At 51.4% G+C, this 16,809-nt stretch overlaps 2 protein-coding genes across 2 annotated transcripts; one reads left to right on the top strand and one right to left on the bottom strand.

Annotated features, from left to right (window-relative positions):
- The first annotated feature begins 313 nt into the window (after nt 1-313).
- Nucleotides 314-13,145, top strand: CDKL1 (cyclin dependent kinase like 1). The gene is made up of 9 exons (XM_041458558.1): nt 314-568; nt 2,854-2,975; nt 4,812-4,884; nt 6,780-6,870; nt 7,577-7,777; nt 9,293-9,375; nt 9,737-9,793; nt 10,293-10,448; nt 11,287-13,145. Exons 1-9 carry the CDS (start codon nt 401-403, stop codon nt 11,392-11,394), a joined length of 1,059 nt encoding a protein of 352 aa, XP_041314492.1. The 5' UTR covers nt 314-400; the 3' UTR covers nt 11,395-13,145.
- Nucleotides 13,146-13,769: 624 nt separating this feature from the next.
- Nucleotides 13,770-16,805, bottom strand: DMAC2L (distal membrane arm assembly component 2 like). Its single transcript, XM_041458545.1, has 5 exons — nt 16,762-16,805; nt 16,493-16,587; nt 15,721-15,929; nt 14,755-14,926; nt 13,770-14,279 (listed from the first exon to the last, which is right to left on the bottom strand). Exons 2-5 carry the CDS (start codon nt 16,582-16,584, stop codon nt 14,165-14,167), a joined length of 588 nt encoding a protein of 195 aa, XP_041314479.1. The 5' UTR covers nt 16,585-16,587; nt 16,762-16,805; the 3' UTR covers nt 13,770-14,164.
- Nucleotides 16,806-16,809: the final 4 nt, after the last annotated feature.

The raw sequence follows: 16,809 nt of genomic DNA on the forward strand, positions 1-16,809 counted from the left end.
ATGTTGCTCTTCCAACCCTGCAGGAAAACGGAGTCAAACCTAGCGATCCTCTGGAAAGGCAGAGAGGTGTAAAAACAACGCGTTCCTGGCAGGGCGGTTGGAGCTGTGGTCTCTAAGGTCCCTTCCGACCCAGTCCATGAGTGGTTCTGGGACTCCATGAACACGGCGCTGCGGGGCATGAAGCCCGGGGGGATCGTGAGGCGCGGAGTGAGTGTACGGCCCCGGCAGCGGCCATGGGGATCCCCGCTGTGCCTCCCTCCCTTCCCCGCGGGCCCGTCCCGGCCGTGCCGGTGGCCCCGGGGCGGTTCTGGGGCCGTGCCCGCCGGGGTGACTCCCCCGCCCGGGGCCCGCCCCGGCTCCGCGCTGAGGCGGCGGCGGAGCGCGGCGGGGCCGCCCGGCCATGGAGCGCTACGAGAAGCTGGGCAAGGTCGGGGCTGGCTCCTACGGCGTCGTCTTCAAGTGCCGCAACAAGGACACGGGGCAGATTGTGGCCATCAAGAAGTTCCTGGAGTCCGAGGAGGACCCGGTGATCCGGAAGATCGCCCTGAGGGAGATCCGCATGCTCAAGGTGGGCGGGCGCGGCGGGACGGACCCCGCTGCCGGCCATGGCCAGCCCTGAGGGAGCTGCCGGGGACGGTCGTGAGGGGTCAGGGTGTGAGGACATCCATGAAGGGACATCGTGAGGCTGCAAGGTGTGAGAACAGCGAGGAGGGGACAGAGTGTCTTGAGGGGACGGGGCGTCGTGAGGCGACGGGGTGTGAGGGCAGCCATGAAGAGACGGGGCATGAGGGCGTCTGTGAGGTGATGGGGAAAGCAAAGAGACGGCTGTGAAGGAGCACCATGAAGTGCCCAGGTCAGAAAGCCGGTGCCAGGGAATGCCGGGGGATCTGCCCAGCGCAGGCAGGAGCCGGTGGGAGCTGAGGCGCGGCCGTGAGCAGCCGCAGTGCAGGCTCCTGTGCCGGAGGAGCCTCAGCGCAGGCACGGTGTGCCCTGCACAGGGGAGCGAGCCAGGCTCTGTCCCCCACGGAGCCAGCGATGTCCTGGCCGCTGTGGCACAGCTCTGCCCTTGGTGTGTGTCACGGACCCCTCTGCGCCCAGGAGATTCCCCGGGATAGCTGGAGCCGCTGTAAAACACATGGGCAAAAAGTGAGGTTAGGCAGCACGAGGAGAGGGACAGCCAGGGGACACGGCTCTCCCTGCTCCACAGTTGATAAATCTGCCCCAGCTCCTTCAAATGCCCTTTCTGAGCCTCTGGTTGTGCAGGATGCAGCTGTGGATTGAATGCCAGGGGCTGTGTAGGGTCAGGTATTCCACAAGAAGTGACAGCAGAAGTGGCAGCAGTGAACCTTGTCCTTGCTGATCCTCTCCTGACCTCTCTGTGAGCGCTCATCCTCTCACAGAAATGGGTTACTCCTTCAGAAATGAGTTACACCTTCAGTCTCTGGCTTTATTTTCCCCATGAAATAAAAACACAGAAGCATCTGCAGTGAGTCACACCCCAGGTCTGTCCAGCATGCAGAAATGAGGACAGACCCAGGAGAAAGGAGGAGAGGATTGGGTAAAGGTTTCTTTTCACACTCCCAGCTCCTGGGCAAGGATTCTGCAGCAAAGGCTGTGCCTGTTGCTTCATCCATCTGCAGAGTTTTGGGATTCTGTCCCATCTCTTTGGAGCTCGTGTGTTCATTTGGTCTCCATAGTGTCCTGAGGCTTTAGGAATGTGTTGTGTGAAAAAAAATATTTCTTTTTCTTTGTTACAAACTTGCTGCTGGGTGATGGCACACAGTACCCTCAGCTTTGTGTTCCAAGAAATGGGAAGTGTCACCTTGGCACTTTTTCCAGGGGGCTCATGATTTGCACACCTGCTATCCTAGCAAAACAGTCATCTAGGAAAAAGCATAATTATTTTTCTGTTATATTTTGGAAGAAGCAGCCAAAGGTTTTCTCCTATCCAAAGTAAACACAGGACATGTAGCTATATTATTTCAGTGAATAATGCTAGATTTACATTAAGATTTAAATGATGTTAAACATCTGAAAAGGAAAATAATCACGGCAGAAGTCCCTTGTAAAGCAGCTGGGAGCTGCATCATCCTTAAGGATCCAAAGCTACTGCAGCCAGGCACAGCAGGATCTGTGTTGATCACTGTTGACTTTAACAAGTGCAGACCTGCTTGACTCTTTTCAGCTTTTTCTCTGCAAATAGTGACTGTTTGTTTGTTTGTTGAGGCACTTCCTAGCTTAGGCAACTCCTGTTTGTCAGAGATGGAGTGACATTGTGTTTCATCAGTAGAATATTATGGGTCTTGATAAATGATTTTTCTGCCCAGTAAACACCTTGCAGACCACGGGATTTTTGTGGCCAGGAGCCAAGGGACGTGGAGTGGGAGTTTGCAGACTCTTGAAACCATCCATCCCAGGATGGTTTGGGTTGGAAGGGATTCCAGAGATCATCCCATCCCACCTCTGCCATGGCAGGGACACCTTCCACTGTCCCAGGCTGCTCCAAGCCCTGTCCAGCCTGGCTTTGAACACTTCCAGGGATCCAGGGACAGCCACAGCTTCTCTGGGCACCCTGTGCCAGGGCCTGCCCACCCTGCCAGCCAGGAATTCCTTCCCAATATCCAAGGACAAGGCGGACATCGGGCCTTCCCCGTGCCAGAGGGCAGGGCTGAACACTGGGCAGAGCTTCTTGCCCACCCGTTGAGGTCTGCTCCCAAAATAAGTACAAAATAAGAGGCTGAGTTGTGCTTGTAGAAAGGGTTCAGCTTAAGGGATTGTGACCCTGCAGGACAAATCTGTGCCCCGAACCTTCACCCTGTGCAGTTCCTGACCAGCCCACGCTCTGTGTTGCAGCAACTCAAACACCCCAACCTGGTGAAGCTGCTGGAGGTGTTCAGGAGGAAGCGGCGGCTGCACCTGGTGTTGGAGTACTGCGAGCACACCGTGCTGCATGAGCTGGACACGCACCCCCGCGGGTGAGTGCCCCTCTCTGCCCCGGAGCTCCGAGCACGGGGTGTCCGTGCTGCTGCCCTGTGGCTTTCCTGAGGAATTTCATTAATTACAGGAGAGGTTTCTCAGCCCAGTGCCCGGGACGGTCTCTGTTGCTGTGGTTTGGCACAGGAACGGTGTGGGAGCCGCGTTCCCGCACAGCCCCGCTCACCACGGAGACGGGAGCGCCGAGCCGAGCATTTGGGAGAGCTCTGGCTGCCGGGGGAGCAGCGAACCGCGCCCTGGGAGCAGCTTTCCTGCTCCTTCCACTGCTCCCGTCACTGGGGCACTGGGGCACCCAAACACGGAATCGGCGACTTGCAGAATCATTTGGGTTGGAAAAGCTTTGAGACCATCGAGTCCAGCTGTTAATGCAGCACTGCCGTGTTCACCATTAAAGCGTTGTCCCCAAGTGCCGCATCTACACTTTTGAACACTTTGAGCCCTTCAGAGTGAGGACTAATTCCTAAGAGCTGTGTCTGCACCTCTCTGCAAAACTCCTCTTCAAACAGGTGCTTGCACAAAGTGTGAGCTCCGCACGGGGTTTGTTCTGTCCACACCTTGTTAACACCACTCCCTCTGTCCCTCATTATCCAGGTGCCTTGGTGCTGGAAAATGCTAAGCAGAAGTCCATAAATCGTTTCACAGGCCTGGGGTTGTGAATTTGCCTGCAGCATGGGGGGGTTGAGTAAACAAGAGCTTGTTACTCACTCCCTTTCTCCCCGGTGAGGAGCACCAGGAAAAAGGAGCATGTGACAAAGCTGACAGCTTCGTGAGCTGCCCAGCAGCTGCCACCCCACTTTGAACCTGTTCCCTGGAATCTGAAGAGGGGATGGATAACTCTCCTGAAGGAAATGCTTCCCAATTGCTGACTGTTGGTCAGAGCAAACATGGAGCAGCTGGCTGCATGCTTTGCTTTTCAGCTTTGCTGGGGCAGATGGTCAAGTCTTTCATGGTTGGGTTAACAGGGGTGGGCATGTGCTGATTCCAGCTCATTTGACCAACTCCATCCCCTTTTCAAGCTGTCACAGCAGCACTCCCATCATTTTGGGATGTTTCTGGAAGGAATCTCTCCTCACAGTGTCAGCAGAGTGTCACTGACCCACTGACAGCACAAAGTGAAAGCCATGCTCGAAAGAAAAACTCAGGCTTGCATTGTTTTGGTTTGGTTTGGGGTAGTTTTTTTCTTTATTATGAATCAGAAGCTTTTCAGCACTAAACATGTGAAATAAAATTGTGTTTGAGTTGGAAAATGCCAAGATTGTCGCTTCTGCCTTTCCTGGGGTTGTTGAAGATCATTACAGACAGCCAAGGAAGTTCAAGAACTGTTGCCCAGTAACTGAAAGAAAGGAGAGGGGGCTGGGAAGTGTTTGCTGGCTGTGGGAGGGAAGGAGGGGGATCCAAACCAAAGCAGAGCTTTATACTCTGGTCTGAGCACCCTTCCCTGGCCCATCTTTCACCTCTCCACTCTGCACAATCTGTGCCATGGCAGCATTCCATGTATCTATACCATGGATACTCCAGCAGTTCCAGCCCTGAGAGGTGCTGAGGCAGAAATTCCTGCTGGCATTTCAGGATTGCCAGGAATCCTAGGACAGGGTCTGAGATGGACTCACTTTGCTGTGTGTCACAGTGGCAGCCCTTGCTGGCTGTGACAGTGGTGCCAGACATAAATCCTTGTTGCACTGACTGGCTTTGGAAGTGTTTCCTGACTTCCCTGATGGTTTTGCTCAGAGATCCCTGTACAATGTCAGCACTCATTTTCCCTGAAATAGTGAATTTGTTATTAATGGCCAAAATAAAACTGTGTTTTTTTCCAACAGGGTGCCAGAGTACCTGGTGAAGAGCATAACCTGGCAGACCCTGCAGGCTGTGAACTTCTGCCATAAACACAATGTGAGTCCCCTGAGCTGCACCAGTGATTGCTGGAACGTGGCCTTGGAGGAGAGAGGGGCGTTCTGTTGGCATTTTCCTGATTCCAGAGCTTTCATGGGATGGAATCAGGTGGAATCTCCTGTTTTGAACAGGAAACATATCTGAAATATTGGTGTATACCCACACCAGCTGCCTTCACTGTCACACAGGCCCCTTGGCTTGGCTGTCAGGGAATGATTTGCTCTAATGACCTTAGACAAGCCTCCAGGAGGAATGGGAATGATCCTTGTGTGATTCCCTGGGCCCTGCACTACTGCTGCCCTTCAGGAACCTGCCCTACCAGCTCATCAGCTGGGACATGAGCAAACTGCGGCTGATTTCACAGAAAGTCCTTCACTTGACTGGCATGGGGCTAAATTATGGCACCAGTGAAAATATTTCAAAAGCTAGACACAGTAAACCCTTTTTACTCCCTCCTCTGCTCTGTGGAGGGAGACACGAGCTGTGTGCGTGTCAGATACGTCAGTGGGAACATTTTAAGAAGCAGGGAAGGAGAAGGAGCCTTTTGGAGAAGTTTCTTAAGCAAACTTAGCTCTAATTGTCTTTATTTTTGTTCATCTGCCAACATTTGAGATTTAAGAGTGGGGCAGGAGATGGCTCTGGAACGGGTGTTTTGTCTTTGCTGAGAGAATTACGTCCAGTTGAGCCGCAGGAACTTGGCCACAGGTCTCTCCTGCTTCCAAGATTTGTTGGTTTGAGTCTTTTTTCTGTTCCCCTGCTCAATCTGGAAGATATAGTGGAATTTGAGAGCAGAGGGAACAATGAGATGCTGAGTCTGAGCTGCTGTAGATCACAGGTAATGAGGTTTTATGCAGCTGCCCTTTTTGGAGCTCCATGACAGTGGTTTAATAAGCAGCATTTCAGTCCTCAGGAGGAGACACAATAATTTACCACCAGCTTGGCAAGGAAAGTCCAAGGTGTTTGCTCTGAGGTGATGATGGGAGAGGGACAATGTGGGTGAGACCCCAGTGAGTTGAGTAGAACAAAAGAAATAAAGGTTAGTTTGATCAGCAGAAATTCTTTGCCAAGCCCAAATTCAGTTGTTGTGAAGGACAAGATCACCTCTAAAGAGTCACAGAATTGCTGATATTGGAAGGGGGCTCTGGAGATCTCATCCAACCCTTCCAGTCAGTCTGGCTCAGCTGGAACAGGCTGTTCAGAAACTTTTCCAGTCAGGATTTCAGTATCTCCAAGGCTGGAGTCTCCACAGACTCTCTGGACAATCTGTTTGGGTGTCTGGCCATGCCATCAGTAAAAAAGATAAAATAAATTGGTTAGGTTTCAATGGAATTTCCTGTGTGTTCAGTTTGTGCCCATGGTGTGTGTCCTTTCAGTGCACCACCAAGAACAGCCTGGCTCAGTCTCCTTTACCCTTCCCATCAGGTATTTCATGCACATTGAAGAGCTTCACCTGGAGCCTTTTCTTGGTGGTCCCAGCTCCCTCATCCTCTCCTTGGATGTCAGACACCCCAGTCCTGTAAATTCCAGTGGCACTGGAGTCACATCTTCCCTCTCTGGAGGGACTCAAGCTGGACACGGCTCTGGATGTGTCTCACCTGTGCTGAGCAGAGCTCTTGCTGAGCTTTGGCAGCAAAACCATTTGGCAGGAGCTTCCCAGGGGGTTCAGGGAGCTGCCTCCGTGCTGCCCAGGGGATACAGAGCTGGCAGCTGAAGCTGGGAGCCTGCACAGTGCCTGTCCCCAAGGGTGGGCTATGGACAGGTCATTGTCCTGCTGCTCAGAAATCCTTCCAGCTTCCCTTTCAGCAGGAAGAACTGCCTGGCACAGTGTGCAAGGGGTGTGACTGCATTTATCTGAGGGCCAGGTTAAATACTTCTAACCTTGCTGCTTCTTCCAGTGCATCCACCGGGATGTGAAGCCAGAGAACATCCTGATAACAAAGCACTCGGTCATCAAACTCTGTGACTTCGGATTTGCTCGAATACTTAGTGAGTGCTGAATTTATCTACACTCTTTATGTACTGGGAGTGTGGGATGAGCCATGCCAACCCTCACTTGTCTGTGTCTGATGCACTGCAAATCCTCCTGTGTGGTAGCTGTGTGTTTTCCCAGGGAAGCTCTGCTGAAGGCTGGGTGGAGATTCCTGAACCGTGCAGGGAGGGAGCCCAGACACCGCGGTGACATCTGTAAACATCTGTAAACAAACCGAGCTCCCCGCTGGGGGTGCTGGCACTGGGAGGTGGAAGTCGGCCTTGGGCGTCTCGGGGCTGCCCAGCCGCTCTTTTTGCAGGGCTGGAGACACAGCTGGAGCTCCCTGGCAGGAAAAGCCCCTCTGGCTGCCTCTGCAAACAATGGCTTCACATTTTCCGTTGTAAATAAACCCCCTAATAATCTGGGTTTTTTAGCTCCTCTTCAGACAAATCACATGGGTTCTGAGAACTGCCCACTGGCTGCTGCAGGGCCCTGCTGTGGAGCTCTGCGCATTTTCATTTGGAGGAAAACACGGTCTTGATTTTTAGCAGATCCTCGGTGTTTCCAAAGTTGGTTCTGCTGGTGGCCAGTGACTCACCCTGCTCCTGCAGCTCTGGCCTGCCCAGGAGGTGCCCCAAAATGTTAAAAGTAACGATGGCTCCTCTGCCTCGCTCTGATCCCGCGTTCCTGTGTTCGTGTCTCTCTCCCCTGACCCCGAGCCAGCTGGTCCCAGTGACTACTACACCGACTACGTGGCCACCCGGTGGTACCGCTCCCCGGAGCTGCTGGTGGGGGACACCCAGTACGGGCCCCCCGTGGACGTGTGGGCCATCGGCTGCGTGTTCGCCGAGCTGCTCTCGGGGGTGCCCCTGTGGCCGGGCAAGTCGGACGCGGACCAGCTGTACCTGATCCGCAGAACCCTGGGTGAGTGTCCCCGGCACCCGCAGCCCCGGGGCTTGCCCAGGAGCGATGCCCTCCGTGGTGGGAATGGGGAGTGGCCAGGGGGGAATTCACCCAGCGGATCTCTCATTTTAGGAGGTGCTGGTTTATTTGAGAGGTTCCTGTCCTTTAGAGAGAGCTGGGTGTTCCTGGCATTGTGTACATGTGCTAACAGGCTTGCAGTGAACCAGGCTGAGAATCGGGATCGCTGCCTGCAGACTGCCTGGAACCGTCCCTCCACTCTCCAAACCCTCAGGGAAGCTGGGTCTGGTGCACGGTAGATTAGGAAAGATGTGGGATGTGTTTGGTGGTCACTGGATGCCACCCCTGCTGGGGTGGGGTAGCACAGCAACTTCAGCTGTCTCCACATAGACAAAAACATGAGGTGCCTGTATCAGAAAGGACCAGGAAGGTTTTGCATAAAGGTTTACAAGATCCAGTGTGTTTCAGGGTTTGGTACCAAACACAGTGGTCTGTGAACAGCTGGATTCAATTCATCCCAGCTTTGGAGGTCTCAGAAGTGTTGTCAGGGCCTGTTGATGGCTGTGTGCCTGGGAAGGGGAGTGTGAACATCACAGCTTGTCTGTTCCACGTGGTTGTTGTTGTTCATCAATGAATTTAGGAGCCACTTGGTATTTGTTTGTCAAATAACAGAGCCATTATCCCCCATAACACTTAAAATAATCGAGTGCCATTGATTCTTTTCAGTTTTGGTGTGTAACATCTGATTTCTTGGGTGACAACAAACAACCCCCCACTTTTCACTGGATTTTGTTGTCATGAACACAGAGTTGTAATTTTAACTGAGCAGTTTATAAAACTACAAAGGTGACTAATGGCTTTAAACAGATAAGCTCCTCAGCTAGAAAAATAGTTCATCACTGATTGCTTGATCCTCCAGAATTCATTAATGCCAGTGTTAGGCAGATATAATTTATTTTTAATGACAGGGTTTCAGCCAGAGGAGATTCCCATTGATTGTTGGATCCAGGTGCTGGAGTGAGGCAGTGCTCACAGAGCAAAGCTCCTTGATTGAAGCTGTGCCATTATGGGGTTGGCATTGTACTGGCTCCTTTGCTATGGATTTAACACTTTCCTCATCCTCGCTCTGGGGTGCTCTGAGCTTCAAAAAAACTGCCTTGGGGAAAAGCTGCAGCAGGTTCAGGTGGGGCTGTGTTCCAGCTGTCCTGTACAGCACCCTCAGGAGTGTCCAAAGAGAATTTCACCCAAAAGGAGTTAAATTCTCCTGAAGCTGGAACACTTGTGGCCCTGCCTTTCCTTCAGCACAGTCACACGGGTGTGGGATCAGTGATGGCCCAAATGGACATTAATTGTCACAAAAGAACATTGCCTTGGCTCACTTGGTGGCATTCCACCTCTTCAGATGCTGTCTTGGATGGCATCAGCCTTGTTAGAGGATACAACCATGTTCAATGCAGGCACTGTAAAATTAAGTAAATTACTCAATTTTTTTTTTCTTTTTTAAATTCTTGGTCAAAGGGGATCTCATTCCCAGGCACCAGCAAGTGTTCAGCACCAACCAGTTCTTCAGTGGGGTAAGAATTCCAGACCCAGAGAGCATGGTAAGAGCTGCCTTCCCTCCCTTCCCACCCTGCCCTGTCCTTTGCTGTGCAGTGTTTTTTCCCTATCCAGAAGCTTTGTCCTCTACTTTGCCAGTGTGCACCAGATTATTATTTGGAGGTGGCTGAAACTCTCATAACATTTTAACTTACAGCCTCTGTAAAAGCAGTCCAAAAATGTTTAATCTCTTGCTGCTTTGCCCTATTTCTGGTGGCACATCCTCAGTGCTGCCAGGCCTCTGAGCACATGGAGTGATGGAGACATTTAGTGAGGTCATGTTCCTATGGAAAGCTGGGTTTTGGTACCCTGATGAATGAAAAGTTTGCTAATATGAGTCCATTCACTGGGTTTTTTTCCCTGCAGGAACCACTGGAAGTGAAATTCCCTAATATTTCATACTCTGCACTGGCTCTCATGAAGGTGAGGAAACTCCAGGTTGTGGAGGAACCCACCACTGGGGTAAACAAATCATCTGGTGTGAGAGTCTGGGACTGACTTATCAGAGATTCACTGAAAAATAGACCTGGTTTGCTGCCCCATGGGATTGCAGCTGTTCCTTGAGCCACAATTCCTACTACAATTGTGCATTCTCCATCCCTGGAAGTGTCCAAGGCCAGGCTGAACAGGGCTTGGAGCAGCCTGGGATAGGGGAAGGTGTCCCTGCCTAGGGCAGGGCGTTGGAACAAGATGGTCTTTAAGGTCCCTTCCAACCCAAACCATTCTATGATTAATTCTTGTAATTGTTGGATAATTAGCTGCTTCTCAATCTTTGTGCTGACTCTGAAAAGCCACTCTTAGAACCCATAAAAAAATTACTAACACGTGTACCTGTGGGAATACCCATGGGCTGTGGGGAGCAGCTGGAACTGTGCAGGGCTGTGTAAGGAGTGTTTGTGTGATCCTCCTCCATCTTTTTAAGGGCTGCCTTCGGATGGACCCTGCGGAGAGGCAGAGCTGTGAGCAGCTGCTGCAGCACCCCTATTTTGACAGCTTCAGGGAGGCGGCAGAGCTGGGCAAAGAACACGAGAAGGGCGCTCGCAGACCAGCCAGGCTGACTCGGAAGCACATGCCAGGGGTAAGCTTTCCATGGTGTTTAATATTCCTCCCTAAGGAAGGGCTGTTCTTTTGCTGGCTCCCAGGGTGGGCTGTGCTGGCAGGTGAGGGTGTTGGGCTGCTCTTGGTTCTGTCCTGAGGAGAAAACAACCCCCTGGCTAAAGAGTAACTCCGTACAAACTGGATTTTGCACTGCGGCTCCATGGGGCACTGGGGATAAACAGCACAGCCCTGGTGCAGTAGGGTTCATCCAGGAAAGGACATTCCTGACAAAGAGCAGCAGGAGGGCTGGACAAACTGGACACACTCATGTGGCTGGTTTAATTTTGAGTACTCAGGTGCTTTTTAATCCTGAATTATGGAGATGGAATAACCACCACTTCTGGTTGTAACAGTTCCACACATTACCCCACAGACTGTGTGTTTCTGCAGCTGGAGCTGCCAAGCAAAGGTCTCCCTGCTGCTCTGGCTTTTCCAGATGCCATCCCAAGGCCCCAAATCCAGCCTCACAATGCAACTCATTCCACAATTCTTTATTCCTGGGAGCCACATTCCCCATGGCAGCTCTAAGGCTGAGCTGGGAACAGGTAGGGAAATTGGAGGTGAGGGATGGAGAACTGCTACAGGATGTCAATTCTGGGGCAGACTGATTGGCGTCTTCCATTTCTATGATCTTGGACATTTTTCTTGCCTAATGGAATTTTTTAATGAGTCCAGTCATAAAACCCCAGCATCTTAGCTTGGAAAGTACAGGATTACAGTAGGAATAGTTTTATAGCTCGTATTCCATGTGAAAATTGATTCCATGTGTGCTTTATTCCCATTCCCAACAAATACACATGGTGTAACTTTTCCTTTAGTTACAGCACCTGCCTCAGCTGACCTGCAGCAAAGTTCTCCCAGCTCTGGACAGCAAGAAGAACTGCTGCAAAACAAGGAAATCAAAGTACCACTTCCCAAACATCTGACCAGGTGGCACATCAAAAGTTGTTCAGAGTCATCCAGGATTTATAAATGGAGGATACGCAGTGAAAAACTCAATTACTAAAAATTATGGCGTGCACAGTGATCCATCCTCTGCTCTGGGTCACTGATGGAGAGGAAGTGATGCAAAAAGAACTCCAAGCTCATCTTAGTGTTCTGTGTACAAAGGCAAATGCATTCTGCTTTAATTCCTGACTGCCTCCTGGTTCAGGATTACCCCAACCCAGTGCTTGCAGTATGAAATTTAAAACTCTGTCTCTGCATTTCAGACTTGGCAGGAGAACTCTGCCTTGCCAAATTCACCAGTCCCTCCTGCCTGAGGCTGGGCTGAGCCCCTGCTCTGAGGAGCTGTGCCTGTGGGTGCAGCCCAGGCTGGGAGGGGCTGCCTGGCTGCTGCAGGGAGCGCTCAGCTCCAGAGAGGCACCGGGCTCGCTCCTGCCCTTGCAGAGCTCAGAGGTCTCCAGGTGCTGCTCGGGCTTCAGAGGCTCCACAGGCACCAGGAGAACAGAGCAACATCCCTGCTGATTCTTTAGTCTTTCCAGAGCTTCTCCTGCAAGTTTCATCCTTGAATTCTGCTTCTGACAAGAGTGAGGGCACTTGCTTGTAGTCACAAAAATTATTTTATCAAAACTAATCATGAATATAATTTATAACAATGGCCAGATACAGGCAGGAATTCTACCTAAGTGTTTGTATTAGAACGACTGGGGTTTGTAGAATCTCAGAACGTAACATTGTAATGATTTTGAATAAAAGAAATGTAACTTTTTCCAATTTACTGGAGCTGTTTTGCTATATAAAACTTTACTACTGGGCAAGAACATCCTCTTTTTACTGACACAGCAAAGATGTTTTGCCAGGACATTTTGTGTTCCACAGCAGTAAAAGCCCTTTCAGTGGGACAGATGCTATGTCCTGTGTGTGCCTGTTGGCCTTCTGTTTCCTTGCACATGGAAAACCATCTCTGAGACAGCACCGTGCATCTGACTGCTTGGAGTTGTTGCCTTCTGCCCTTCCCTGCCTCAAAACCAGGGATTTGTGTGAAAATGCTGTGCTGTCCCTGAAGATGAGCCATTCCCACTGCGCTGGCACCAGTGAGGCTTCACCGCCAGTCCTGGGGCAGTTGTGAGTCTCACAACAAAGGCATTGAGGGGCTGCAGCGTGTCCAGGGAAGGGCACGGAGCTGTGAAGGGCTGGAGAATTCCCGAGGGAGCTGGGAAGGGGCTGAGCCTGGAGCACAGGAGGCTCAGGGGGGACCTTGTGGCTCTGCACAGCTCCTGCCAGGAGGGGACAGCCGGGGGGGTCGGGCTGTGCTCCAGGGAACAGGGACAGGAGGAGAAGGAATGACCTCAAGTTGCACCACAAAGCTTTAGGTTTGATATTGGGGAAAATTCCTTAATGGAAGGGTTTGTCCAGCCCTGGCACAGCTGCCCAGGACAGTGCTGGACTCACCAGCCCTGCAGGGATTTAAAAGCTGCATGGATGTGGCACTTGGGGACATGGGTCACCGGTGACCTTGGCAGTGCTGGGGGAACCCCTGGAACTCCAGGGATCTCAGAGGACTTTTCCAACCCCAGCAATTCTCAATGACTCTTATTTATCAGGAGGGATGAGATGCAACTCCAGAGCTGCACAGAACTGCTGCAGTCCATCAGCACACACCAAAAACGTGCTCAAGGCTGTGTCCAAGAGCTGCTGCTCCTGCACAAAGAGCCGAGTCCCTTCAGCAGCTCAGTGCTCCTGAGGGGCAGCCCCGAGGGAGCTGGGAAGGGGCTGAGCCTGGAGCACAGGAGGCTCAGGGGGCCCTTGTGGCTCTGCACAGCTCCTGCCAGGAGGGGACAGCCGGGGGGTCGGGCTCTGCTCCAGGGAACAGGGACAGGAGGAGAAGGAATGACCTCAAGTTGCACCACAAAGCTTTAGGTTTGATATTGGGGAAAATTCCTTAATGGAAGAGTTTGTCCAGCCCTGGCACAGCTGCCCAGGACAGTGCTGGACTCACCAGCCCTGCAGGGATTTAAAAGCTGCATGGATGTGGCACTTGGGGACATGGGTCACCGGTGACCTTGGCAGTGCTGGGGGAACCCCTGGAACTCCAGGGATCTCAGAGGACTTTTCCAACCCCAGCAATTCTCAATGACTCTTATTTATCAGGAGGGATGAGATGCAACTCCAGAGCTGCACAGAACTGCTGCAGTCCATCAGCACACACCAAAAACGTGCTCAAGGCTGTGTCCAAGAGCTGCTGCTCCTGCACAAAGAGCCGAGTCCCTTCAGCAGCTCAGTGCTCCTGAGGGGCAGCCCCTGCCTGCCTGCAGATCATTCAACCAGACAAAACTCCAAGTGTGAAGAACACAAAAAAGACCCAGAACCTCTTTTATTAATCAGCACCCACCTACTGGGTGAGAGTCTCCCAGAGAGAACAGCACCAACACCAGGCACCAACTGCACACACACCAACATTCCCCCCACTGCCACTTGCTTCTGTGCAATAAAATCCTGAAAACTTCTGGCTGAGGTATTCAGAGCTTCCTAGAAAAACAGGAAACAGATGCCTACGTGCAGAGGCCTGCCCTGTCTGTTGTTGATCCACCACTGAGTTTAAGCTTAATAAAAATTAATTGCATGATTTCTTCAAAGGTTACATACACCTCTGAGCTGGGCTTACTGGAAGTACAGTGGTGCCTACAACTTCATTTATGCAACATAAGATAAATCCTAGGAAATCACATACATCTCAGTTGTGTGCTGCTGTGTTTATTCCAAATCCAGCTCCAGCTCCAGGTTGGGCAGCGCCTGCTGAAGGACACGGAAGGTTGTTTCTTTCTCTCTGATCCCAGGAAGGTCACTCAGATACAAATATTCCAGGTTCCTGTAAATATTCAAAAAGAAAATGGGCAACTACTAATGAATTGCTAACAGTGAAATTGGAGAAATTATTCTACTGCAGTTGTTTTTTTAAATGGTGACTGGAATTTTTGGTATTTTAAATGGTTCTACTGGAAGTTTGTTTCTGAAGTGGGTGTTTGGGGTTTTTAGCTGCAGTATCCAACTGCACCCCATTCCTGAGCACCCAGGTCTGTCCCAAACCCTGAGGCACAAGAGGTGTGACAGGAAACTGTGAGGTGGAGAAGCACTGAAAGCTACAGGACACAGTCAAACTGTGTCAAACAGAGCTCCTGCAGGAGAGGGCTCAGGAACAGCAGCCAAGCTGATCATTAATTAATTGTCCTCAAACCCACCCCAGCCACCCCACAGCCCTGACACAGCCAGACTGCAGCCCCTGCAGGCAGCACAATCCCAATCCCAGAGCAGGGAGCTGTGGAAGCACGCAGTGCCTCACGTACGTCAGCTTGTGGAGTGCAAGGATGCCTCTGTCTGTGACATTCCCACAGGAAATGATCTTCAGCTGCTGCAGACTCTTCTGGAGGTTGCTGGTCTCGCTGAGCCTCTGCAGACACTCGTCCTGTATGTACATGCACTTCTCCAGCCTGATATCCGTCACGTGCTCCAGGCCATCTGCACAGGCACAAGGGAGGATTTGCTCCCGAATCCCAGGACCAGCCTGGGCTGGTGGTTAAATTCTCAATTTAACAACTGCCCCTAAAACCACCCAGCAACACATTCCTTTATAAAGTGGGGCTGTAACATACAATGAATCTCCAAAGTCCTTTGTGGTACTTCAGATTTAGGAAAACCTCGGGGTTTGAATTGTTTTGGTAGGACTTCAAGAGCTTTGAAATGGGCAAGTAACAAAAAACCTACACTATTTTGGGTAATGAACAATGACTCTGACATAAGAAAGTGCTAAGGTCAGAAATTAAAGGTCCCTTGCTATGAAAAAATAAAACAGCCTGTTCCCATTTTGTTTTCTGCTATTTAAAGACCCCCTGAAACATTTGTTTAATCTCTTATTTTTAAGAGAATGCTTTTTATTTGTCTTTAGACAAATAAAGACAAAAGACATCATAAATGGCTGGAGAATGAGCAGAATTACAACTTCAGAGACACCAAAATCATCCCTTGGTGCAGAAGAAAAATAATATTTATTTTTGTGCTTTTTGCTATGAACGCATAAAAATTTGTGGCACTTCCTTAGTGCTATGGCCACTTTGGGTAAAAGCTGAAATTCCCACTGTCTTTTCACTTTATACCACACCTCCAGCAAAACCCTGGGGACTGATAAATATTTGCAAAGGGGGAAAAAACCCACAAATTATTTATCTGTCTAAGGAATGATAAAATGACACCACTATCCACATTTTGATGCACTTAAAAACAAACCCATTTAAGAACCACCGTGTGTACATTACCCAGATAGTCAAACCCTCTGTACATGATGCAGGAGTCGGTGGCGTTGATGGCTTCGATCTTGTACTTGCCCAGGGGCCCCGTGGGGAGCCCATTGTAGTCCTGCTGCCACTTGGGCGAGCCCTGGTAGCGGACCAGGGCCCCGCAGCGCAGCAGCCACTCCGAGGCCGCCCGGTCCGGCCCCACGGCTCGGATGCGCTCGTGGTCCACCCTGCAGGACACAGAGAGCACGCACAGCCCGGCTGTAGTGCCGCACAATTAATCCACGGGTAGTTAAAATGCTCCACGGCAAGTATCTGGTTATGCGCACGGTCGGAGGAGTAAGGATGCGATTTGCTAGAAATGGGTTTATGGGTCGGTTTTGGATCGTGCGGTGCTTAGTCTGGCGTGAGGTTTTTTAACTTCAGTGGCAGATGCTTTTTAGTAAAAAAGGAACACAAACACAACTGGACTTAACTCTGTTTCCTTCCATGTCTGGTAGGGAAAGAAAACTGTGCTACTGGTTGAGTTTTGGGGTCAAAGAAGAGCAGGATGTAGGGATGGGATCCATGTGGCAGAGCCCACACCTTCCTCTGGAAGGTCACGGCTTTGGAAGGGGAAGCAGATATGGAACGACCCCTTGTCAACAACCAACATGCAATTTGGGGAGAAAGAGGAGCATTAATGACAGAAAACGTTGTCTGCAGCGTAGGGACTTGATTGTTCCCCTTCACAAACCGCGCAGAGAATTTGAGGGATCTGAAAGTTAATTATTAACCAGCGACTCACTCTTACTTGTTGAACACGGCATTCAGCCATCCCCAGAAGGCTCTACAACTGCCCGGCGGCAGCGGCGGCTTCCTCAAGAGCGTCCCCAACGCCATCATCACCTTCTCGCAGTCGGGAGAGGGAAAAGCGAGGTGTTATTTGCAGTGCCAGCAGCAGCAGGGCGAGGCCGTGCCGCCCTCAAGGCCTGAGCGGGGCTGTGAGCCCGGCGGGCTCCACTGCGGCGGCGGGGGGGCCGTCACCACCCCCGCGCTGCCCCCGGCGCCGAGCGGCCGAACCTTGCCCGGAGGAGCGGAGCAGGAGGGGCAGCAGGAGGAGGAGGAGGA

Source organism: Pyrgilauda ruficollis, unplaced genomic scaffold, assembly GCF_017590135.1.
Source record: "Pyrgilauda ruficollis isolate IOZ18807 unplaced genomic scaffold, ASM1759013v1 scaffold129, whole genome shotgun sequence".
Classification (NCBI taxonomy): domain Eukaryota; kingdom Metazoa; phylum Chordata; class Aves; order Passeriformes; family Passeridae; genus Pyrgilauda; species Pyrgilauda ruficollis.

What these genes read in the sequence shown, in the direction of transcription:
- CDKL1 (XM_041458558.1), top strand. Translation starts at nt 401, where the DNA reads ATGGAGCGCTACGAGAAGCTGGGCAAGGTCGGGGCTGGCTCCTACGGC. An exon ending in GGGAGATCCGCATGCTCAAG is followed by an intron (nt 569 to 2,853) that starts GTGGGCGGGCGC and finishes TCTGTGTTGCAG; the next exon opens with CAACTCAAACACCCCAACCT. An exon ending in CTGGACACGCACCCCCGCGG is followed by an intron (nt 2,976 to 4,811) that starts GTGAGTGCCCCT and finishes TTTTTCCAACAG; the next exon opens with GGTGCCAGAGTACCTGGTGA.
- DMAC2L (XM_041458545.1), bottom strand. Translation starts at nt 16,584, where the DNA reads ATGATGGCGTTGGGGACGCTCTTGAGGAAGCCGCCGCTGCCGCCGGGC. An exon ending in CTGAATGCCGTGTTCAACAA is followed by an intron (nt 15,930 to 16,492) that starts GTAAGAGTGAGT and finishes TGTGTCCTGCAG; the next exon opens with GGTGGACCACGAGCGCATCC. An exon ending in CAGAGGGTTTGACTATCTGG is followed by an intron (nt 14,927 to 15,720) that starts GTAATGTACACA and finishes GTGCCTGTGCAG; the next exon opens with ATGGCCTGGAGCACGTGACG.